This window comes from Heterocephalus glaber, unplaced genomic scaffold (genome assembly GCF_053883595.1).
Source record: "Heterocephalus glaber isolate CG9 unplaced genomic scaffold, H.glaber_assembly_v1.0 deba00001472, whole genome shotgun sequence".
In the NCBI taxonomy this organism is placed as follows: Eukaryota; Metazoa; Chordata; class Mammalia; order Rodentia; family Bathyergidae; genus Heterocephalus; species Heterocephalus glaber.
The window spans coordinates 1,103,690-1,128,831 of NW_028258315.1; the positions used below are offsets into that span (position 1 = coordinate 1,103,690).

Sequence of the window (25,142 nt, forward strand, 5' to 3'; positions counted from 1 at the left end):
ATCATTCAACAAGCATTTATTAAATGCCTACTATGTGCTCAGCACTGTACTAGGCACTAAGGGGTGCAGTGATACAAATGTGAAATATTTGTCCTGCCCTCAAGGAGCTTACACTTTAATTCCGGAAATAAATACAAATGTAAAACTACAATACAGACTTCTAGAAAATAATTGCAGAGCAACATATCAGTAAGTGCATGGATCACAGTACAGACTCAAGAGACGTGCTGAGACAGGACAGAGTAAGGGAGATCTCAGTGTGAATGAAGCCCATCAGAGGGCTCACTCAAAAGGTATAAAGATAGGTTTTGAAGGGAGTAATAAACATGAGCTGGGGCCAAAGAGTAAACGAACAAACAAACAAACAGAATTCCATGATAAAGGCACAGAGGCAAGGGCTTGTAAGATAGTAGAAAGCTGTAAAAGTTTGCGCGTGATGAGTCAAGCTGAACATGCTAGAGAGTAATGAAGCCGAGGCAGATTAGGCATGGAGGACAACGTAATGGAAAACTTGGAACACCACTCTCTGAAAGGAATTACCTAAGTGTGGAATAAAAACGAAGCATCATGAAAATGGAGTTTGAAGACCATCACTTTAGAAGTCTTATACAAGATAAGGACTCTGAGAGCAAGCAAAGTGAAAAGAATTACACTAATCTAGGCCTTATGTGATGTGTACCTGCACGAAAGGACATAAGGGGGTGGCAGAGAAGTAAACGATTAAGGCTTAAAGAGACTAAGAATAGGCTCGAGAGCAAGATTACGAACCAGGAGAATAGAGGTCAAAGATCACGGTGTAACTTCAAGGTTGGTATAAAAAATAAAAGGTGGTGAGTCTTTTCAGGGCAGCTATGCTGTTTAGAAAGAAAATGAGAGCTAGGTACAGTAGTGTACAACTTTAATACCGTATCACTCTGGGAGGCCGAGGCAGAAGGATCACAAGTTTGAGCCTAGTACAGGCGTCTTAACGATAACCTGTTTCAAAATGAAAAAATAAGCTAGGCATTTAGCTCAGTGGCGCCACCACCTGCCTTGCAAGCACAACGTCCTGCGTTTGATCCCGGTACCAAAGGGAAAACAAAAACAAAAAGATGAAATAAAAGAGGCTGTGGTAGCTTAGTGTCAAGGCCCTGGGTTTATCCTCGATACTGCAAAAATAAAAAGAAAATCAGAGTTAGAATAAGAGAGTGATGAGTTTTGTTTTCAAAATCAACTTGTATACATCTCTGTGGAAAATCCCACGTATCACGAGATGTTACACAGGATGGGAAATATGAAGTCACTTAAATGTATAAACAATATGGATAAACAGGGCCAGGGATTTAACTCAGTGGTTCTGCTGCCTGCCTCACAACTGCAAGGACCCGAGTTCGATCCCCAGAACCAAAAAAACAAAAACAAACAAACAAACAGAAACCAATATGGATAAACAAGGATATAGAAAAAGTAGTGAGCAAAAATAAGATACATTATTGAGTAAAGAGTGGAAGAAAAAAAAACTAAAAAAAGGATCCCACGAGTCAAAGGTGAAGAGAATTCCTGAAATCAGGGAAAAAAATTCAACAGTAAGAGATATACATGAGATTAAGAAGGACAAAACCTTTTAAAAGCCTTAGTATTTATACAAAGGCACCCTGAGGATATTTCAATGGAATGATGAGTAAAAAAATCAGGAGAAATTTGAAGACTAAATTAAGGAGCAAACTGGTTAAAAATGGAAGATGTTTGAAAAATCAGTAATGATTGAGGAAAGATAGAATGGCAGCTGGACATGGGTGATAAGGTGGAAAGTTTCCATGTTTTATGTTGTTTGTGAACTTAACTATTGTCATCTTCACTGTCCATCTGCCCAGCCTAGAACATGGATAATTTTTCTCCTCAGAATTCTTTTGTTCCTTAGACAGTTTAGAGAAAATGTATCTGGTATAAGTTATTACTGCTTCATCCTCCCAGTACTTTTAAATATTTTATTTACATAATTTAGCTTCTAGTATGCATCAAAAGCATTGACATTTAAAGATGATATAGCCCCAAATGCTATTTTCAACCAATCTTCGAGTAATTGCAATGGATTTGCACTACACGGCACATTACCTGACCCAGGACCTCTCATAACCAGGCTTATGTGCTTTCTAAATGACTGGCCAGAGTTCGTGTTCACTGTAGGTAGCAGAGCAGTGGTCAGCACAGGCTCTACAGCCAGGCTGGTAGGGTAGGAACTTAATCCATCGTAGGCAGGAAATGCTTAATGTGGGGCTTGGCAGCTATTATTACCTGGAACTTAGAAGCAAGAGTAAAGCTAAACGGCTAGCTAATAAAGCACCGTATTTCTACCACACCACCCTGCCTCACTAAGAAGATCTTTGCTCTTCAGTGCCTTTCCCAGGACTGTGTTGGATGGCAACAGAGTTATCCAAGAACTACTGTATCATGCCAGGTGCTAAAATGAGAAGCTAAGAATGAGCCAAAAAATACCAGTGAAAAGTTCACTTCAGATTAAAAGCATAAAATCAAAATCTGCAAAATAAAAGATGCCTTTCATAGTTAAGAGCTTGAAATAATGTCATATAGGTTGATCAATGATCTTCTAATGCTAACTTGAGACCAAGAATGACTTCAGCTTATATCCTCAAAGTATCCAGTCTTTTTCTGTGGTCTTACACCATTAGGCTTTTTCTTGTTTTTTTCCTTTGGTACTGGGGATTGAACTCGGGACCTTGTACTTGCAAATCAGGCGGCGGAACCACTGAGCTAAATCCCTGGTCCCCATTAGGCTTTTTCTTTTGGTACCAGGGATCGAACTGGGGACTTTGCGCTTTTGAGGCAGGAGACAGAAGCACTGAGCTAAATCCCCGGCCCACCATTAGGTCTTTTCTATACATATGCTGAATCAGTTTTTATGATTCTTTCAAGTGACAATCTTTTCTCACACTCACTAACACTAATCATCAGTGTAACTAATCTCTCTAGTCATGTTACTTTCTTTTCTCTGAATTTGTGACAGATGTTAATTAATAATTCTGAGATTTAAATGATGTGGCTATATATCACTCTGGGTACTGCTGCCAAAAGAGATGCCAGAATACAGACATTTTATTATGTTGCTCTGCTCATCTGAAGTATTTGAAAGGAGCGTGTGTACACATATGCATGTGTGCAAACATGTGCATCTTCCCTTTGACCGTGGACTCACCTTATGTAAGAGCTGCACACAGTGGAGCACTGGGACCAGGCAGAATCATACCACAGAGGATAAGGCACAACCGAAGCAAAGGGCAAGGACCTGGATACAACCACACTTACTTGATTCTGGTTTGTGAGAATTTCAACAGCAGGGAATTAGGAATGGTAATTTATATGTCAAAAAAAGAAGAGGGGCTGGGGGATGCAGCTCAGTGGCAGAGTATTTGCCTAGCATGCACAAGGCCCTGGGTTCAATTCTCAGTACCACAAAAGAGAAAGAAAAAAAAGGAGGATAAAAAAATAATAAAAAGGACTGTTCTGAAAAAATTAATCAAGGAAACTAGGATGACACGGGAGGAATAGGTACCAATGGCTCCATGAAACAAATAGTAATAATCTCAGAATTCCTAATGGTCAAGGTGGGTCATACAGACATAGAGATATTATGAAGAAAGAATTTATGAATCAAAGGTTGACCTCAATGAGGTTTTATGACTGATTTTTAACACATTGATCAGAAAACATCATGACTGTTGTACCTTTACAGGATAGTCACACCCTAAATGGTGTTATTCCTCTTGGAAGTTTTGTCAGAATGTATATAATTGGTCTTCTTAATAGACTGGAATAATTTCAAATCTGAGGGTTAATTTTTGAAAGCAAAAGTTATTGAATTCGAAGTTCAGTGACTAAGTAGGTAATCAACTGGTCAAAACAGAATTCAGTTAGGAGTAATAGAGGTTTTTCTTGAGTGGTTTATAAAATGGGAATTCTAAGAATGTTCCACATATTTGGAAGAATAGTAACACTATTAAATAACAGTACTTGAGAATATGTAGCACTAAGCAATTTGAAGGGTACTCTATATTGAATTTGGCATGTTACTTTAAATCAGTCTCAATCAAGATATATCCTGTACAGGTACAAATTTGCAATGATGAATGTGACCATCATGTATACCTAACATGTAGCAATAAACTTGATTAATTAGAAAATATCAGTCTCATTGCTATACGCATCCCTAGGAATACTAAAAGCCCTCAAAGATGGTACATAGTGCCTGGAGCTCATAGTCTAACCCTTCAGAGGTCATGGCTGACCCAGAGAGATACAAACTCTTCTTACATACTGCTAGCACCTGACCTCACCCTACAGGGTTAATCATGTGTCCTGTTAGGAGATTACAAACACTAATTACTGAAGGAGTGTACCACAGTTCAGAAGAAAGAGGAATTGTGAGGTAAGGTATCTGATAGATCATCAACATGGGTATTAAATCATATACGCAAATGGCAAGGACCTGATGGAGAGTGATGTGTGAAGAGCTCCAGCCTTTTGAGGTGGGTCCAGGGCAACCACAGGGCCAAGAGCCCATCTAGTCAAGATATGTGTGCAGGTGGACAGGAACCTGAGAGAGTAGTACATAGCAGACCAAAGGGATGATGTAAGGTTTGTGAACACTTTTATGTCTTCTTCATTACTCTGCCTACTTTCTGTCCTACATGATTCCATAACTAGGATAGTGAAAATAACATTTGCACCCCAGAGTACAGTGGGGAAATGGAAGGGCAGAGGTCACCACAAGGGACAAATGTCCAAGCTCAAAATAGCCAGGCTGAGTCTCCACTCACCTTTCTTTGCATCACTCCTACAACCATCACTAATGTGTCCGCTTCCTTTTCTGACACGGGCACTGGGATGAGGGTGGTGAAGGATACACACAGAAGATGCTCAGTGACTCAGTGGAGTCAGTAATGTGATAAAGGAAGCAAAATGCTGGAGTGCTGTTAAAAATACAGTATTCTGGGTCTGCATGGGCATATGGATTTCCACCAACTAGAAGGAACATTAGAATAAAAAAATGAAACACTTAAGCATAAACAAATTGTATCTAAAAAAACTTCCCTAGATCTAAGCCCTCAGAAAGCTAATTAGAAACAAGTCTCACAGAGAGGCTCCTGGGAGGCTTCAGCAGCTTCTTAGATGAGGAGCATGAGGGAAACTTCAGGGGAACATACGGAAGAAGAAATCACAGGAGATGGGAAGAAGCAGTCGAGCTAGGAGCAGCAGCCTCTCTTAAACCTACAGCTACTCACTAAAAGACAAAGCTTAGTGTCTCAAGCCATGATAAGCAACTTGCTCTAGTGCTATTTTAAATTTCTAAGAGATGTGTTAGGCTGTTGGAAGGTCCACTCCATCAGACCTCCAAAGCAGTCAAGCTAATCCACCTGTGTCCAGGCACTCAGCCCATGCTACTGAAGAGCTATTCTAACCCTGTTGCCTCTAGATTTTGCCATTAGATGATGTTACCATCATTCCTGCTTTTTTTTTTTTTACTACTGAAAGACTTCTCCACCAGTGTATAGTTTTCATGCTGCATAATGCTCAAACTGTTACTGAGGCTTCCTAAACTATGGATTCAGATTTTTCTCCACTGTGGATTCGCTGATGTCGAATGAGACTTGATCTCTGAATAAAGGCTTTCCCACACTCATTGCATTGATAGGGCTTCTCCCCTGTATGGATTCTCAGGTGCTGAATAAGGCCAGTGTTCCCATTGAAAGCTTTTCCACATTCTTTACATTTATAGGGTCTTTCTCCAGTGTGGATTCTCTGGTGTTCAATGAGGCCTGACTTCTGACTGAAGGCCCTCCCACACTCATTGCACTTGTAGGGTTTCTCCCCCGTGTGGCTTCTCTGATGGCCAATAAGATGTGAGCTCCGCCTGAAGGTTTTCCCACACTCATCACACTCATAGGGCTTCTCCCCAGTGTGGATCCTCTGGTGTCCAATCAGGTGTGAGCTATGACTGAATGCCTTCCCACACTCACTGCATTCATAGGGTCTCTCCCCACTGTGGATTCTCTGGTGCAGAATAAGGCCTGCACTCTGGCTGAATGCCTTCCCACACTGGTTGCACTGATATGGCTTCTCCCCAGTATGGATTCTCTGGTGCAGGATCAGGCCTGTGTTCTGGCTGAAGGCCTTACCACACTCCTTACAGTGGTAGCGTTTTACCTTGTTGTGGATATCCTGATGGGAAAGCAGGGCTGACCTGTAACTGAAGGCTTTACCACACACGTTACACTGATAGGGCTTCTCCCCAGTGTGGATCCTCCAGTGGCGAACAAGGCCTGAGCTTTGAGCAAAGCTTTTCCCACATTCATCACATTTATGTCGTCTTTCTTGGGGGGGATTTCCCCGCTGCCTCTCTAATTTCCCCAGAAGGTCCTGGGCTTCTCCATGCTCAAGACCCCTGATAACATCCCCGTTGCATCTGGCAGCTGTCTCTCCATGGGGTTGGATTCCAGCAGATATTACCTGTTTCGAAGTTAATTCCTTGTTCTCATTCCTGGTCTCACCACCTGAAATAAAAATGTAATAAATAAACATCAAGCCAGAATAGCTTCATATTGGATATGCTAGGAAAAAGGAACACGGCACAAAGAAAAGTATAAACGAGACAGCTATAAGCAGACTCAAAACTTCTCTGTCTCCTGCATAATAGGCAGAGATATGTGTGGGATAAAAGAGAAACACCACAGGCCAACTGGGGAAGAGGTTCCATGGAAAAGGGGTTACAAAGAGGGAATGAAGTTGGGAAGAGATCAGGTGAAGAGCAGTGGAAGCTGGGGAATGGGAAGGAATATGGAAATACTGAGATTCAGTGAGTGTGACAAGAATGGGCAAATGCACCATACAGTCATGGAAAGGGAGGAAGAATAGTAAGTTTAGATGGGAAAATCCTGTAAAGCTCCAACTTCTCCAAGTGGGAGAAGAAATGCATGAACCCAGAGAATGCTAGACAGATGTCAATTTCCAACTGACAAACAGAAAAATACCCAGGTACAAACTGTGAGGAATTCCTGGGTTGGAGAACAAAGGTTTTAGTTCACATCTTGGGAAGTCTCAACCTTGTAACTCTTTGCTGGAGCCTGAGTTTAAACACAATTATATCTTCCAGTAAGCTCATAGCTACTATACACATAAAAAGAAACCAACAAAATATCCGGTGGTAATAATCAGCTCTTCTTACCCAGGGAGAACGTGTTCCTACAATTCTCTGGCCTGTTATCTCTACTTAGATCTTTCTTCGATGGATCAAGAAACCATTCCTCTCGAATAAGGGACACAGCCATGTCTTCAAGCTTCTCCAAAGTCTGAAATAAAACAAAATCATCATTTGAGGCCTGGAAGTGTTCCACAGTGTCAGAGAGAGCTGCCAGTGCTAGGAGAGCATTAAGAGATGGAAATGCAGTGTGGAAAGGGGTCTCAGTGACTGGGGAAAGGAGGAAAGTGTGTTAGATTTACGGCAGGAAAAGAAGGATCAATCTGTCACCATGCAAAAGAATGTGAAGCGAGCTTTTCAACAGGGATTGCTAAAGAACACTACGGATATAGCGTAGACACTAAAACACTGCCAACTAGAGCTGTGGTGCTTTAGTAAGAAGTGCACAACTCACCTGGAACCCTGGATTGTGAACTGTGGATGTTATCTCCTGGTCTCCGGAACTTCCTTTCTGGGAAGGGGTGGGACTCTGAGATGTAGACATGGCTGAGAGGAAAAAGAAGCTATGAATGAGACAAGCCCAGTCTGTAGTTGTGGAAGCCACCACTCATCCATTCCAAATCACTGTATTTCAGCAGACACATCCCCAAGATTTTAGATATAAAGTACTAATATCTTGGACTCTGGACCCATACCTATGGCTGCCCAAAAAACATCTCTATTGTGGTGTCCTTAGGGTCAGCCTGAACTGAGACTCAAAAAGATAGTAGCAGCTCCTAATAGGGGCTGTTTTCCAACTCTTCTCTACCATCAAAATTATCTTTGTGCTCATCGATATGATTTCTTTAGGTCCTGATCTTCTAGCGAACTGAATATGAAAATCAATCTATCTCAATTTCCCTTCTTAAATGTCTACCATGACATTCTCAAAAAATGATAGGAAAATGTCAAAAGGACATAGGAGCCAGACTTAAAGGGTTTCCTCTCTCCAAACCTGAGATGACTTAAGCATCAAAATGAAGACAGTAACAGAATACTTATGGGACAAACAAAAATTTGTTAGTCTAAAAGGGGGACAATACTTTACAACAAATAGTTGTATAAGGAATGACAGAATTAGAACATCACTGTCTTGTAACTGGCTTAATAATCACGGACTAGGGCCAGGGATTTAGCTCAGTGGTTCCACCACCTGCCTCACAAGCAGAAGGACCTGAGTTTGATCCCCAGTACCAAAAAAAAAAAATCATGGACTAAGTCATGAACCACCAATGAATATTGAAACTAGTGTTTTTGTTCTGGAATCCTGGAAAGAAATGCACGGAGACACAGAATTTGGGTAAAATAACAAAGGCTTTATTTGTCAGCAAGCAGGACCACCAGAAAACTGGTCTGGTCAGTGTCCACCCACTGCATTCTTTGTTAGTCACCTTTTGTACTTTTGTTAGTCATTATCTCATCCCTAGTGGTCTTTGTTAAGTAAATAAAGCTCCAATTTCTGCTTTATGGTTAAACACAGGTGGTTTCTGTCACTGATTACAGTCCTAAACACATGACAGTTAAGGCACATATATCACAAGTTTGTTCAGGGATTGCCACTCTGTTCTTCAGAGCTAGGATGTTATCTACAGTGGAGCTACAGAGCAAAGGAGCTATATAACCTTTAAACAACAAAAGCAACGGGCTAAGGCAAGCTTTTAAAGGGATACACTACCTGTTTTGCTTCCACAACTACTTTAATAGCTAATCTACTACACTTACTTTAAAGCTTTTCTCTTATCATTCCTCCTTTTGTTTACTTTAGGATAAATCTTCTATCCATAATATGATCTAACTTATCTGTATTTCTTAGGACTAGCATTTGATAGTGTTGAGCAGCAATACGCTGCTGTATAAGTCTTGAAATCCACTGAATAACACAAGGACCAAACATTAATACTAATATTACGACAAGAAGGGGGCTCAAGAGGTCCTATCCATGTTTGCCATCCTGCCCAAGTAAAATTAATCCCATAGGACGGCTCTCCTATACCAAATTCCTCATCAAGAGCCTTGATCCAATCTTTCAGTTTGTCTAGTGATTTCTTGTACTACACCAGATTTATTAGCGTAATAATAACACTCTTCACAAAGAAATAAGCAAGTCCCTCCTTTCTGGGCTGTTAGCAAATTCAGAGACACCTATTCTGTAACACGATGTTGGTTAGAGAATCTAACTGGGTTTCTAAAGCCTGAATTGTGTCTCAAATTTCCTCAAGATCTTTTCTAATTTCTTGTCCTAATGAAATATAGTTTTCTTCCTTTAACAAGACTAGATTTGTACAAGTGTTGTTTTTCCCGTTGTTCCTTTGTCCCCCAAGGAAACATGTACCATTTCCAATAACCTTGGAGGGGTATTTCAGAAGTGAATGCATAGCTTCCTATATAAATTTGATACATTACTCCTTGCAGCCCAATAGGATCCCATGCATAGATATAGGATTATACTGACCTTGTTTACAACTGTTACAATTACCAGTGGCTCATCCAACAAGGGAGGCGTTGATCCAAACTTGTGTTTTCTCTTTGCAATATGATTTCTCATTAGAATAGCCCCCACAGTCAGAAGTTAACCCAGGTTCCCCATAATGTTGCTTTGGGCAGGGATCAAAGAGGATCGTAAAAGGATAGCCTCCGGTTCCCATTTTACCATTTTAGAAGTTACATATTGTTCATCAAACTTTTCATCTCTAGGTTTAAATACCCGCAGTTTGAAAACAAACAAACTCAGAGCAGTGGTGATCTGGCATAGCACAATAGTCCATGTGGTCTTTCTCGGTGCTCCATTCTTCAGCCGTGGGTTGACTCACCAGCCTCTGGAGTGCTGAGAGCAGGGCTTTGAGTGCGTTGTCTTTCTTGGCAATGAAGTCTCTGCCTTTCTGATGTCCTGTACAATGTATTACCGTGACTTTGCTAGGTTCCCACATTGCCTCTAGCAACTGTACAATTTCTTGCTTATTTTTTTAATTTGCTTCCCTTCTGCTGTGAGAAGACCTCGCTCTCGATAAATCTTGTCATGTATGTGCAATATAGCAAATGCATAGCAAGAATCTGTATATATATATTTACCTTTTTACCTTTTGCACATCGGAGTGCTTGTATGAGTGCCCAGAGCTCCGCATGCTGGGCTGACCAGCCAATAGGGATGGGCCCAGCTAGGACCACCTCATCCTCTGTGGTTACCACATAACCCAGCATGATGGACCCCATCTTCCACGAAGCTGTTCCCATCTGTGACCAGGACGAGGTCAGAATTGGACAAGGGTATCATTTACAGGCCAGAGCAGCTGGAAAAGAGCTCGTCAGTGACATTCAAGCAGTCGTGATCAGGAGGGCCTGTCTCCATGGGCGAGAAGGTAGCAAGACTTAAAGCTTTCACAGGAATAAACCACAGGCGGGGAATCTCAGAGAGAAGGGCTTGGTACTGAGTAACCCGATTGAGAGCCAACGATACCCCCTTGTGTTCATCAGTTCTAGGACCACATGTGGAACCTGCACAGTCAGTTCCTGATCTAAAGTCAGCTTGTCTGCTTCTTGAATCAACAGAACTGAAGCTGCTAAGGCCCAAAGACAAGGAGGCCATCCTTTTGCTACTGGATCTAAATTCTTAACAAATATGCCACCGGTTGGTTCCATGGGCCTACCTCTTGGGTCAACACTCCAAGGGCCACATGGTTTTTCTCAGTCACATATAGAATAAAAGGGCGCTTTACATCTGGTATGCCTAGGGCTGGGGCAGCTGCCAAAGTCAATTTTAATTTCTCAAAAGCTTCCTCCTTTTCTACAGTCCAATGCAGATGATTCTCCTCCTGTCCCTTTAGGGCTTCATAAAGGGGTTTAGAGATTTCTGCAATACCCGGACTCCAAACTCTACAGGAGCCTGCCACCCCAAGAAACTCTCTCAACTGCTTCTCTTTGTTTGGGGTTCAGGGATGGCACTAATAACCTGTTTTCTTTCATTTCCTCAGCAATGCATGCCCTGTGTTATTTGAAATCCTAAATATTTAACATGTTGTACACAAATCTGGGCTTTCTTCCATGATACCTTACATCCAATTTCTTGAAAGTGCAGCAACAACTTTTTGGTGCCTTCCCAGCACCGCTCTTGGGTGGAGCTGAATAACAGTAAGTCATCCACATACTGCAGTAGGACACAGCTATATTGTTCTGTGGGGAAAGTAAGCAAATCCTTGGCTAGGGCTTCCTCGAAAAGCGTGGGAGACTTTTAAATCTCTGTGGCAATCTGGTCCAAGTAAACTGAGCATTTTTCCCATCACTTGGGTCTTTCCATTCAAATGCAAAGATCACTGAGGGGAGTGATGAGAAGGCAAAAGAAGGCATCTTTTAAGTGCAAACAAGTAAACCATGCTGCCTCTAGGGGTATCAGACCCAGAAAAGTGCAAGGGTTAGAGACTACTGGGTGCAATGTTACCATTCTGCCATTTACAGCCCGTAGATCTTGCACTGGCCTGTAGTCGCCATCAGGTTTTTGAACCAACAGCAAAGGGGCGTTCCAAGGTGACTTACATTCTCTTGTAAGTACAAATTCTTTTAATCTCATGATATGGGGCTTGATTCCAATTCAGGCTTGCCTGGACATTGGATATTGCTTTATAGCAATGGGGGCTGAATTATCTTTTAATTCTATAATTATGGGCAGATGATTCTTAGCAAGGCCTGGGGGCTGATCTTCTGCCCACACTCCAGGAAACATAGCTTTTAATTCTTTTTTTTTTTTTGGGCACCAGGGATTGAACTTGGGTCCTTGTGTTTGCAAGGCAGGTGGTGGAACCACTGAGCTAAATCCCTGGCGCATGTAGCTTTTCATTCTTGTGGAGCCTGGTTAACATCATCCACACTGTAACACTAAAATTCATCCTCCCTTTTAGTAGTTACCATCATGATGAGATCTTTTCCTGGGTTTAAATGCAGAGACGCATTTCCTCGTTGGGTGAAAGTTATTGTAGCTCCCAGTTTAGATAATAAATCTCTTCCTAATAAGGGGATAGGGCATTCTGGTATATACAAGAATTCATGTTTTACTTTATGTCCTCCAATTAAACATGTCCTTTCATAGAAAAACTGGCACTTTTCTGAAATTCCAGTGGCAGCGATCACTTGGATGCACCTTCTGCTCAGAGGGGCAACTGGAGCTGTTACTACTGAATGTTCTGTGCCAGTATCCACCATTAAGGACATATTCTGGCCCCCTATCTTTATATTGACCATGGGCTTGTGGGGGCCTAGCTGCATTGAGCCTGGTCTGTGTCAGTCACTGTCTTCCATCACAGGCAACAATGTGCACTATCCTTCTTTTCCTTCCAAGTCCTGCTTTTTCTTTTCCTTGAGCCTTGGGCACTTTTTCTTATAACGTCCTTTCTCTTTACAATATATACACTGGTCAAAGTCTTCATGCCTAAAGCCTTTCTTCCGCTTTCCCTCTGGTTTCATTCCCTGTCTTTCTCTTTCTCTTCCTTGGCTCCTACAGCCACTACTATGTATCTGGCTCTCCTCTTATCTCACTAATCTTCCTTCCTTGCTCACTCTCTCTCTCTCACCAACTCTCTGTTCACATACACTTTTCTAGCTAATTGCAACAGTTGTGTTATATTCATGCCATTGCAAGTCTCTTGCTTCTGAATTTTCCTTCTAATGTCTGGAGCTGACTGAGTTACAAAGGTCGTATTGATTAATTGATTGTTATCTGGGTCAGCAGGGTCAAATGGTGTGTACATTCTACAGACCTTGTAAAGCCACTCGTAAAATTTCTCAGGGCTCTTGTTAGGCTCCTGCTGATGCTTTAACCATATTTGTAGGTCTTTTACTCGCAGCTCATATCCCTGCAGGAAGGGCCGTCCGATAATTTCTTAAACTCTCCTGGCCTGCTTGGGTATTGGGATTCCAATCGGGCCACATATTCACTGGAAATTGCTGTTCATGCCAAGCGTCTGGATTTTGTGTGCCTGCTGGCATTCTAGGAGAATTGATCTTTTTAATTTCTCTAAAACTCTCTGTATTTTTTTAGAGGTTAACAAAGTTCTATAAAGTTTTTTACAGTCCTTCCAATTACAATGGGTAGCAAAGATGGAAGCAAATAATTGAAGCATTTTGGAGTGGTCTTGGCAGAGAATAAATGACTTTTTTTTCCTCTGGACCTAGCCTCCTTTGTCCTTTTTTAAGTCAAATCTCAAATATTGCACCTTGGTCTGACATATTTGCACCTTTCCCAACAGTTTTTTCTAACTCACTATAAAGGAGGAGGTCACATTGTAACCTGTTGGGTCTTAAACCCTTTGAAGATGACCGATGTATACATATTATAGTAACATATTTAGAATTTAATTCTTTGATGACAGTGTAAACATATTTAAACTTTTCATAACAAACTTGAAACCAACAAACAAACATACATGTTTTCTTGATAAATCCCTTTCGCACATCTTTTGACATGCCTAAGCCTTCTGGTCTTGTATATCTCTTTTTATCTTTCTAACAAGACAAACACACAAATTTTTTTATATCAAAATTGTATCTCTTTTACTTATAGCTTTTTAACATTTTTTCATCTCGCTTGCTATAGACCTTTTATCACAAACTTGTCTTTAGCTGTTAAAATTTTAAAGTGTCCCTTTTTTCGTTCTCAGATTGTTACACTTTAAATTTGGTTGGCTGCCAATAGAACGGTAGTAACCCTGAGTTTTTTATCAACAAAGTACAGAAAAGAACAAGTTAACCCTATAATTACAATTGAAGAATTTGCAATGTACAAGAAATATTTTAAGCACACCAACTAAACATGAACTCAAACTGAAACAGATGCCTTCATCAATTAGCTAAAATTTGTAACTTGATTTGCAAAATTTCTGTCTAGTAGAGCAGTTACACTTTCTCTGGCTTTGTTTTATGCTCTTCAGAGCTTTCTTAGCTATTTTCAATCCATTGCTTAGTTTCTCTTTTTAGTTTTTCCAATTTGAGCCTAAGCCCTATTCCATCCTGAGTCTGACCACAGCATGCACCCTCTGGTGCTCTGAAGCCAAGCAGTTCTCATGCTATTGTTTCCACCTCCTCCGCACCTGTGAATTTAGCAACTCAAAAGGAGCGGGGGGGGGGGGGGGGGAGCTTGACCTCCGCTAGAGCAGAGCCCTAGGATTTGTCTGTAATGATGTTGTTTTTGAGAGGCGAGTCCCTGGTGTGAAAGACAGCAGATTTGTCAGGCAGTTGTTTTAAGATGGAAACTAAACAGTTCCATCAGCTGCTGATTGCTGTGGAGCAGAAGCTTGAGAGGCTCCCAGGCTCGGTATGCAAGGCTCCAAGCCATGAAGGTCCAGTTAAAGTCTCAAGGGAGATAACGTTTTCTGTTGAGCTGTCTGGATGCTATTTTTGACACATTCCTTAGGTTCCATTGTTTTTATTTGCCTCATCTTGGGGTACCTGGGTCTTGGAGCAGCTGGGTTGAGTCAGGTGAGGCTGAGGCTGGAGCTGCAGGGGTCGGTGCTGATGTCATAGGGGCCCAGGGAAGGGCCGGGGCAGTCGGGTAAGGAGCAGGAAAGTCTAAATTCTCTCGGTCTGGGTCTGAAAGGACTGGTTTCTTTTCAGCATCATCCTCTTTCTGACGGAGGACCAGGATATTGGTTTTTGCTTCCAGAGGGCACATATGAAGCCAAGGAGGCATTCTGTGGCACAAGTTGAGCCATAAATCAATATAGGGAAATTGCTGTGGATGTTCCCGTCCAGGGGCGGTGACTGTTAGCCAGGCGGACCAGACGAGACCCTTACCTAGGGATCTCTCAGTTGGCCCAGCTACGCAAAGCTTGGGCCATTCTAACTCACAGAAGGCTCTAAGTTTTGGGGTTTCATCTTAATAACATAATTTCCAGTAGAACCTTTCTTAAAATTCCTAAGCATGCATTTCAAAACAGTAGGACGAGATGTTTCTGTCCCCACAGTCGGTTGATCAGTGTTGGTGTGTATGGGTACCCTTGTATGGAGACGCAAGACAAAGGTGGGGGATCACTCGCTCGCCTGCCTGGCTGCGGGCCGCTCGGCCACTTTAAGGTCCGTCCGTTCAGGCTAAAGTGGGCTGTCGCGTAAGCTCACCTTTTTGCCTTTGTTAAACATGACCACAGAATCTCGGGACTGACCACACACAAATTCCGTGACTTGGGGAGGACTCTTCAAGTGCAAGTGCCTTGTCCCTTTGTCTTGTTTCGCAGCTCGTTCCACACACTCTCCTATCCAGAACTCTTTCACTCAAACATTTATTCAGAAGTTATCACATTCCCTTCCGGTGACTCCCCTAACTGTAACCAAAACAAATGAAAGAAGCTACCTCCCCAAATGGCAAAGCACAAGGGGTGATCAGGCCCCTGCACTATTTTTGCCCAAAGTTCACAAAGTGAACCAAAACAAATGGAAGGAGCTATCTTCCCAAATGGCAAAGCACAAGGGGTGATCAGGCCCCTGTGCTGTATTTGCCCAAAGTTACAAAATACAAACTCACAAAGTGAAACCAAAGGTTAACAACTAGGGGGTTTCCCGGGGTTTCTCACCGGGAAAACCAACAGCAGCAGCCCTCCTTCTGTCATCCTCCGTCTTGGGTTCAGGAGATCCGCAACCGGCGAGCGGGTCTCTGTGTCCTGTTGGGGAGCCTAGGAAATTAGTCCCAGGGGTGTGCCTTTCCTCTTGAGGAGACGGAGAGCCGCTCCCTCTGGTGGGGTTTGGGCTCATGCCCAAAAGGGCCACTTCTTTCCTGATTCCTGGTCAGGGAACCAAATGTTCCGGAATCACAGAAAGAAATGCATGGAGACACAGAATTTGGGTAAAATAACAAAGGCTTTATTTGTAAGCAGGTGGGACCACCAGAAAACTGGTCTGGTCAGTGTCCACCATTGCGTTCTTTGATAATCACCTTTCATACTTTTGTTATTCATTATCTCATCCCTAATTGTCTTTAAGTAAATAAAGTTCCAATTTCTGCTTAATGGTTAAACACAGGTGGTTTCTGTCACTGATTACAGTCCTAAACACATGACAGTTACGGCACATATATCACAAGTTTGTTCAGGGATTCCCACTCTCTTCTTCAGAGCTAAGATGTTATCTATAGTGGAGCTACAGATTAAAGGAGCTATATAACTTTCACTTTAAACAACAAAAGCAACGGGCTAAGGTAAGCTTTTAAAGGGATACACTACCTATTTTGCTTCCACAACTACTTTAATAGCTAATCTACTAAACTTACTTTAAAACTTTTCTCTATCATTTTAGCAATGAAAGTTTGATGGGGACTAAGTTATTTACATAAACTGAAGAATATCTCCCCACAAATTACTTATTAATTACAAAGGGAAAAATAGGGGATTAATAACAAGAATAACTGTAACCAATTCATCAAAGACAATACTGCCCATAAGACAAATTTCTGTTGGACCTCTAAGAATGATACAACATTACTTCTGCAGCATTCTGTCAAATATATATAGCCTGAGTCTAAATGTGAGAAAATATGAAACAAACTCAAATTATAACCATACTATAGCATAACTAACCTGTGGTCATCAAAACTGTCAACATCTTGGAATGAAAAGAAAGACCAAGGCACTATGCCAAAATACAGTACACTTTTTTTTTTGGGGGGGGGTACCAGGGATTGAACTCGGGTCCCTGCACTTGAGCAGCAGGCGGCGAAACCACTGAGCTAAATTCCTGGCCCCTCACTATGCCAAAATAAAGGAGCGTTACAATGAATTGCACATTACGATCTTGGGCTACACTCTGGACTAGAAAAGACACTGGGACAACGGGGAAAGTATAATATACACTGTGGACTAGATTCATCTTTCCTAGTTAGGAGCTAGACAGGCATCCCAAATGTGTTTCTTTTCTCCTTCTCTATCCTTGTCAATGAACTCTGGCGTCTCACCTCTCTCTTGTGGCCCTGGGGGCACTGGAGATTTAGGCTGGGCCACCACAGGTTGAAGCGGAATACATGGAGGTTCTGGTGCAGGTTCCGAAGGTGTCACCTCCTCCCAGAGTATCCGATGTCCATGTGCACGAGCTGGGACCTAGGAACAATGGGGTCACAAAGGAATCCCTTGGAGCAACGAAAGGAGCAATGTAAGAACCACAGCCCATCTACAGGGGCCCAGGCTTGGGGATGGAAGCAGCAGAGTATCATTTACTCTCCTGGATAGCAAAAGACACAAACATTTTGGTGAGCCCAGAAAAAAAGACATCGTTTCTGCTCAAGACTAAAGGAAAAAATTTCTGCCGATGTCCTCTCCTCTAAAAGGAACACTAATATTTTGTGCTTCCAAACTACAGGAAGAAAAAAATGATAAACAGAGTCTTAAAGCAGGGCCATAGAGTAGGAAGAAAACCTTTCTGATAAGGACCTACAGCAGTGGCAGCAAACCTATGGCATGTGTGCCATGGCCAGCTGTTTATTATTACTGAAAGGTCTAAAAGGTTTGCCATCACTGATCTAGGAAGATTGAGTTCTAGTCTCAGATCCACTTTTGATTTTTTGCGTACTCCAGAAAAAGTAATTTAAGCTCCCCATGTATCTGGTTGCCATCTGGCAAATAGGAGTAATAGTTATAGGGATATGATGATTAAAAAATTGGTTATATCCTTTACAAAAGGAAAAAGGAACCTACAAATATGGAACATACTACATGATAACTACTTCCACGCTCATCCATTGGATACCAGTGCCCAGCATTTACTCTCCCACAGGAGGCCAACGTCCCTCTGCCCAGTTGCCAGGTCATCCATAATCAGCATGCACAGCTCCTTCTACTCACTGGCCGTCCTAGGATGTCTATCTGCCTCTCCAAATCCTCCAACAGGGTCACCACTTCCTCTCCATTCTCTAACTGATGTTCCTTAACCAGGGTCTGCAGCTCCTCAGGAAGGATGGTCAGGAACTGCTCCAGCACCAGCAGCTCCAGGATCTGTTCCTTGCTGTTCAAATCTGGCCTGAGCCACTGGTGGCAAAGTGCCCGGAGTTGGATCAGGGCTTCTCGAGGTCCTAGTGTCTCTTGATAGCACAGCTGCCTAAAGCGCAGGCGGAAGAGTTCTTGGCCAGGAGGGTTATTCTCAGGCAGGCTAGATTCTTGTTCCCACCCATGATCCTCCTCTACCTTGATGATGACCAGGTCCTCCTCAGGAGCCCGGTCTTGTGGAGATGGGGCTGGAGAAGTCTTTCTTAATTCTGCCGCCATTTAGGGCCAGAAAAACTCAACAGGTTTGTTTCCTCTGTCTTCTTTACCTTCTTAAGAGAAGAATCTTCTGAGGGCCACAAGGATATCTCTTTGGGAAGAGAAAATGACATACACTGTTAAGGTCAGTCAAGTGTCAGTGACGTAGGAAGTCCCATCCCCATGTACTTGTTCCTCAGCTATTTCCATCATCTTCACCACTCCAGAAGTAACTCCTTACCTCCTTAATCTTTTGCCATGGTAAACCCACCCAGGAAATAGCCCAGCCTTCTGCTTTCTCTGTTTAGGGATGTGGAAGATAGATAAACAAAGTCAGGAAACCATAGAGACTGGGCATATCTGAAATTCTATGTTCAACTTGAGTTGGTCCTCAGTGTTGTTCACGTAACTCCTTTTAGCATGTTATATCAATGACACTAAACTGTTCCTGTAACATTCAACTCTATATACATTTCCCAAATTTGCAGTACTTGGGGCTAATTCTCATATAACATAGCTCAAAGTACTGTCAAGAACTTTGCTCTTCTCCACCTAATATTCAACATGCTGTTTTCCATCTTCCATCCTATATACTTCAGACCTTATGTCTAGCTCTGGAACTCTCTGGAGCAGTGTATTTCCAAAGAACCTGGGTGCCCTGTTAACACCTGCAGTGCAAAAATTTAATCCCACGTACCAACAGCCTTCCAAATTATTATATAAATACAAATTAGTATATAGTCTTTTGAGTGGTATCTTCCACTTAGTATAATATATTTAATATTAATCAATGTTGTATCAGTATGTTTAGATGTTTATCCATTCCCAGTTGAAAGATTATGAGTTGTTGTCATTTTTTTGGTGATTCTAACTAATGTCACTGAGAATATGTATAAATGAATTTTTGTGTAAAAACAGTTATTTCACTTGGGCAAATATCCAGAACTAAAACTGCTGGGTTATAAAGTGTACATATAACTTTGTAAGAAACAGTCAAACTGTTTTCTAAAGTGGCTGTAGCATTTTGTATTCCATTAACCAATAAATGAGAGCTGCAGTTGCTCCCCATCCTGACAGCGCTTGATACTGCTTCTTTAAAAAGTGTAGATATTGGGCCAGGGATTTAGCTCAGTGGTTCCGGCGCCTGCCTCGCAAGCACAAGGTCCCAAGTTCGATCCCCGGTACCAAAAAAAAAAAAAAAAATTGTAGATATTCTAATAGGCAACACATGGTTTCATTTGCTTCTTCCTTATGACTAATAATGTTGAGCATCTTTTTGTGTGCTTACTTGCCATTTGTTTATCTTCTCTGGTGAAGTATCTATTTGAAACTGCTACCTATTTTTTTAGTTTTGTAAAAAAGTTTTGAAAATTCCTTATATATCCTGGATACAGGTCCTTTATGAGATTTATAAATATTTCCTCCCTTTACAAAATTTATGTAAATAGGGAAGGGTGGAGGGGGTGAAGGGCGCATAGGTAATGGGGGAAAAAATAAGAACTAAGATACATCATGTACAGGTACAAGCACCCAATGATAAATGTAAACGTATTGTATACCTAAAATGTACCAATAAAAGAATTAAAGAGAAAAAAAAAAGTAGCTTCTGAAAAATGTTTCAAATTGTTTTTGAAGTTTAACATCAATTTTTTCTCTTTTAGAGATTGTGCTTCTGATGTCATATCTAAGAATTTGTTGCTTAGAGCCCAAAATTATATTTTCTCCTAAAATTTTTTGTAGTTTTAGGTTTTACATTTAGATCTATAATTCATTTTCAGTTGATTTTTCTGTAGTTTCAGGTATGAATAGAGGTTCTTTTTCTTCTTGCATACAGATCCAAATTGTTCCAGCACCATTTGCAGAAAGAATTATCCTTTACCCACCAAAGCGTCCTTGCAGCTCTGTCAAAAATCAGTTGACTGGGTTGGGGATTTAGCTCAGAGATGCTGCCGCCTGCCTCGCAAGTGCAAGGTCCTGAGTTCAATCCCCTGCACAAAAAAAAAAAAAATCAATTGACCATATATATGGGGATCCATTCCTGACATCTCTGTTCTGTTCCTTTAGGCTGTGATACAGGAGAGAAAGTGATACAACACTCTCTTGATTGTTGTGGAGTTTCAAATCTAGAAATCAAGCAGTTTAGGGGAAGTAAAAAGAATTAAGATGTGTTATGTACATGTACCAAGTGCCTACAATGAATATGGTCATTATGTACTGCAAACATGTATTAATAAAAATAAAAAGAAACTGAAAAAAAAATCACATAGTTTGAGCCCTGCAACTTATGTTTATGTGTTAAATTCTCTTAGCTTTTCCACTTCTGCTGCCTTTGAATATATTTTAGAATCAGCTTGTTAGAAATTTATCCTTCAGAAGCCACTATTAAAAGAATGAAAGGGAGGAAGTTTTGTAAATCTCATACAAAGACTCCCACAATTGGATTTGTGTTGAATCTGTAGCTCAGTTTAGGGATAACATCTTAACAATACTGCTATATTAGAAATATCTTAAAAGCACTGAGTTTTCCATTCCATGAACATTGATACTTGTCTTCATTTAACTCATTGGTCAATGTAAAAATTACCTATTTTTAAAAATAAAGATAAAATAATTATCTTTAGGATCCTTTCCTGATGACTCCAACTGGAAGTTGTTGAGGTGCTCATGCCTGCTCAAGTATTTTCCACATGGTCCCAATACAGGATTTAGACACTGCGTAGAGTATTACAAAATGTCAGCCTATGGCCATGGCATTCTTGCAAAGTTTTTTTTGTGTGGCAGTGATCTTTTCCTCTGAATCTCTTTTAAATTAGTGAAGTTATACTACACATTTGTAGGCTAGGAAGATCACAATGGCAGATAATTAAAAGAAGGCAGCACTGTAGAGGATAGTGAAGAGCACAGCCAGAGGCAGTTATCCACAAGCAGTCAGCAGGGAAGACAACATCAAGACAAGACCACAGACCTGTAGTCCACAAGAGACGTAAGAGACGGGCACTCAGGAAGAATATCTGCACATACAGTTCCTGACATGAGTCTTCAAAGCACTGCTTCATTATCTGTCACATTTGGCACGGGAAGGTTCAATCATGGACTCCTCAATGTAATGAAAATATAGAGCTTCTCCCCGGAAAAAGGCATGAGATTTTACATTTAATTTCAAGACAGTTTACAGACTGGAAACTCACCTAAGAATGCCATGAAGATGAAACAATTCCTATTTAGAGAGTGTGTACAGAAAAGAAAGGGAATTTGAAAAACTATCTTCAATAGTATGTGTGTGGGAAGGGGGAAGGGTAAACCACAGATTAGAACTAAGGAGCATCAGACAAGGTTAAATATGGGTATTCACATCAGGGGTCTAATTAATACATTATGAATTTACAGAGACATGGCAGGATTTGCTAGGATAATGAGATCTGAGGAAGACTCAATTTGGGCAAGATGGTGGAGTTTTGTGTTTTACAATTTAATGCAATACAGTTATAGGCTTACCCTCTTTTCTTATTATTTTCCTTAAATTCAAGGATCATTTTTATCTACTGAACAACTTATTATCTTACAATCGATCCTCATCTTTAAGTATAAAAAGGTCAATGTAAAGTGTGCACAACTCAGTAACTATGTTGTTGGAGTATTAGTCTCAATAGTAACACTGATGAAAGTCATGTAATTATCACATTTGTTCATATTTTATACCAAATATGTCTATCTTTGTTTTAACTCTTTTTTGTGGCCAATATTCCATTTTTCCTTGTCCTTCTTCAACCAGCAAGTTTTTGAGAATTTCAGTATATAAATAACAATGTGAAATTAGTTCATTCTGTATTTTTCTCTCAAATAGTTTTGTGTGTAGGCATGGGTATTAAGTTGATAAACACCTGTAGATAAAAACTGTTTTTACATATCCACTTTAAAGAACATCAGGTTCACTGATTTATGAATTTTTCTGGCAGTACTGGGAATTGAACCCAGGAGTACTCTACCACTGAACAACATCCCTGGCTCTTTTTTTAATTTTGAGATAACTTTTTGCTAAATTGCCCAGGCTGGCCTTGAACTCGAATCCTGCTTCAACCTTCCCAAGAGCTGGAATTACAAGTGTGGACCGCCACGCCTGGCCTGAATTATAAATTTAAGACAATATTTACAGGTTCTGGTGGGTCTCAAATGTTATAATCCCGTGAACTATTAAAGGCACAACTCAACTTTTAACAGCATTACGATTCAATAGATGTAGAAGGCATGTATTCTTCCTTTGGGCTACTTAAGTCTAATTTGAAAAATGTTTGGGAACTGAAAACAAAACAAGAAAGACATCTCCCAGGCTTCAAAGATCAAGGAAAAGTAGGTGAAGCAAACATTATGTTTTGCAGTTACCTCAAATTGCATTAACTGAGTGTTTTAACAGGTGGCAAATTTTGCATTTAACCAGAACAGAAATTCACAACGTGTGCACTGCTTAAACCAAAACTGCTGTATGCCTATCCTCAAGTAAACTAATCAAACAACAGAAATATATTTTTAGAGGTAATGGTTCCAGTCTTAAAGCAGGCTGACAATAATTACTCAAGACTAACCTGAACTTTGGAAATGAGGCCTCTCCCAAAGAGTTACCTGGCATTTAGCGGTAATAAATGAGCAAAGTACTTTGAATAAGGGTGAATCCTACCGGACCCTGAAATTTTCGAAAACGTTTCTCTCATACATTCATCCAGCCAACACAGCACCATATCATGAATATATTAAAAAGGGAATAACCATTTTCTGAGTACAATAAAAAGCGCAAAAATGGAGAGTATCCATGAGCAACTGTGGCTCCCAAAGCAAAATATATCTGTAAAACATTACATGAGAATCTTACTGAGCTTGAACCCTCAAATCGCCAAGCGAAAACAGTCCAGACGAACAGCTAAGGTAGGGGCAGGACACTGTGCACAGCGACACCATCACAGGACTCGGGGACCCGGAGACTGGGCCTGGGAGGGCGCCTGGCAGACACTCAGGTCCTGCGACCCCCGCCCCGTCCCCGGCGCCCCCTCGCCCGGACCGGCTACTCACTGGGCGTCGGGGTCTGCGGGGTCGCGCGGGGAGAGCTCCGCGCAGAAAATGCGTACGCACAAGGCCTGGGCGGCCCCCGACTTCCACGCTTGGGGTGGTCCCGCGCCGGTCAGCGCGCTTCAAGCCCCAGAGGCACTTCCGGCGGCTCTCTAGGAATCCAGGAGGCCCGAGAGCTCTATGGTCAGCGAAGGGCCTGCGCGCCAGCGGTGCTGTCATGGCCCTGAGGAGCAGCAAATTTTGCGTTCCGTTGCTTCTGCTCTCCTGCACTTACAGTGTTCTTCTCTTAGACCTCCCCAGTGTCCAGCATGGACAGCACGTTTCCTGCTAAACGCAGATCATAGACTTCTGAATTCCCGGGGGCAAAGTGGGAGTGTTTGGGGCTGAAAGAGCCCAGGCAGGACCCCAAGAGCCCAGAGTCGGGAGCTGGGGCGGAAGCTGTGCGTCCAGGGCACAGCGATCCTAGGCCGGGCGGGCTGTGGGGTCCTGGCAAGAGGAGAAGAGAGCCAAAGCAAACCGCCTAAGCACAGGGGGCAGAGAGGAAATGGAGGCCCAAATGAGTGTGGTACGGAGGCCAGGCAAGCCTCAGTGCTTAGAAGGTAGCTGAGGTGTGGCCAGTACACAGAGACGAGCTCCTGGGAAGAGAGAGAATGCGTCTTGTGGCTGCGCAGTGCCTGTGAAGAATTCTACCAAAGACTCAAGGGCAGGTGCCAAAGTAGGAAATGAAAGGAGCTAGGTTTTTTGTGCTGCAGAACAAACAGGACCTAGTGTTTGAGGACCAGCCCCAAACATCCCGGAGACCAAGGAGACAGAGGAAACCTCGGACTGCCCAGAATACAATTGATTGCCAGACCCTGGGGGAGCCTGCATCCCAGTGAAGCTGGAGCAGCCCAGTACAGCTGCTTGAGGTGAGCTTGCTCTGCCTGAGGCTTCAAAGAACCACTGTGTGCTCCCTCACCAGGGCTCTAAAAGGATCCTAGGGCTCTGACCTCCCACAAGGCTCAAATTCCAATAAATCATTCAGCTGTGGATTTCATACATGCATCCAGAGAGGAGATGGATACCCTGTGGCCCAGACACATCTCAAGGCCCCACTTGAAAATACTGCTCCAATGAGAAACCAGGCCTCCGAGCATAAATGCCTATATGGGCTCAAGAAAGTGACCCTGCATGTGGAGGCCGTAGCACTGACCAACAGACCTCCTGTATTTCTGAAAGTTTCGTGAGGATTTAAACCCTGGAACGCAAGCCCAGGGGCCTTCACACCCAAGAAGGAAAGAGCCTCTTAAGTACCACATCATTTCCAGCCAACACAAGCTTGCGTCCTTTGAGTAGGGAGCACTGTGTCTGTGTGAACCCAGCAAAGACTCCCCTGCATAGGCAGTGGTCAGATTGGCCCCAGGCAATGAACTAGGTTTTCCAAAGACAGTGACAGACGGGTCCCCGGGACATTGGTCTTCCCATCCTTACAAAATTGGAATTGGCAAACACCTGGGCAAGCAATGCTCTCCATTGAAATGAGGAAGGGAGCTCAGCAGGCACATTCCTCAATTCTCTCACAAAAAGTGACTGCTGGGCAGTGAGCACACCTTTATCCTAAACTCAAGGATCAAACTCAGGCCCAGGAGGCAACCCTTGCTCCTCTTCTTGTG

General features: G+C 42.1%; 1 protein-coding gene across 9 annotated transcripts in view; it reads right to left on the reverse strand.

Moving 5' to 3' along the window:
* Zkscan8 (zinc finger with KRAB and SCAN domains 8) overlaps positions 1–25,142 on the reverse strand; it is a 30,914-nt gene continuing 5,772 nt past the window's right edge. Inside the window, exons 1-9 of one of the 9 annotated variants that reach the window (XR_002396092.2) lie at positions 23,494–23,642; positions 20,316–20,420; positions 18,037–18,544; positions 17,154–17,295; positions 15,781–15,987; positions 7,647–7,738; positions 7,220–7,343; positions 5,132–6,548; positions 1–5,019 (exon numbers count right to left, since the gene is read on the reverse strand). Coding sequence is in view for 7 of the 9 variants with exons in the window: in XM_021260797.2 (XP_021116456.1) it covers positions 5,590–6,548; positions 7,220–7,343; positions 7,647–7,738; positions 15,781–15,987; positions 17,154–17,295; positions 18,037–18,456 (1,944 nt within the window). In the remaining 2 variants the exon portion in view is untranslated. Of the gene's footprint in view, positions 6,549–7,219; positions 7,344–7,646; positions 7,739–15,780; positions 15,988–17,153; positions 17,296–18,036; positions 18,545–20,315; positions 20,421–23,493; positions 23,652–25,142 lie in introns of those variants that run through there. The other 8 variants (XR_015439064.1, XM_021260802.2, XM_021260797.2 and 5 more) reach the window with 8 other exon arrangements.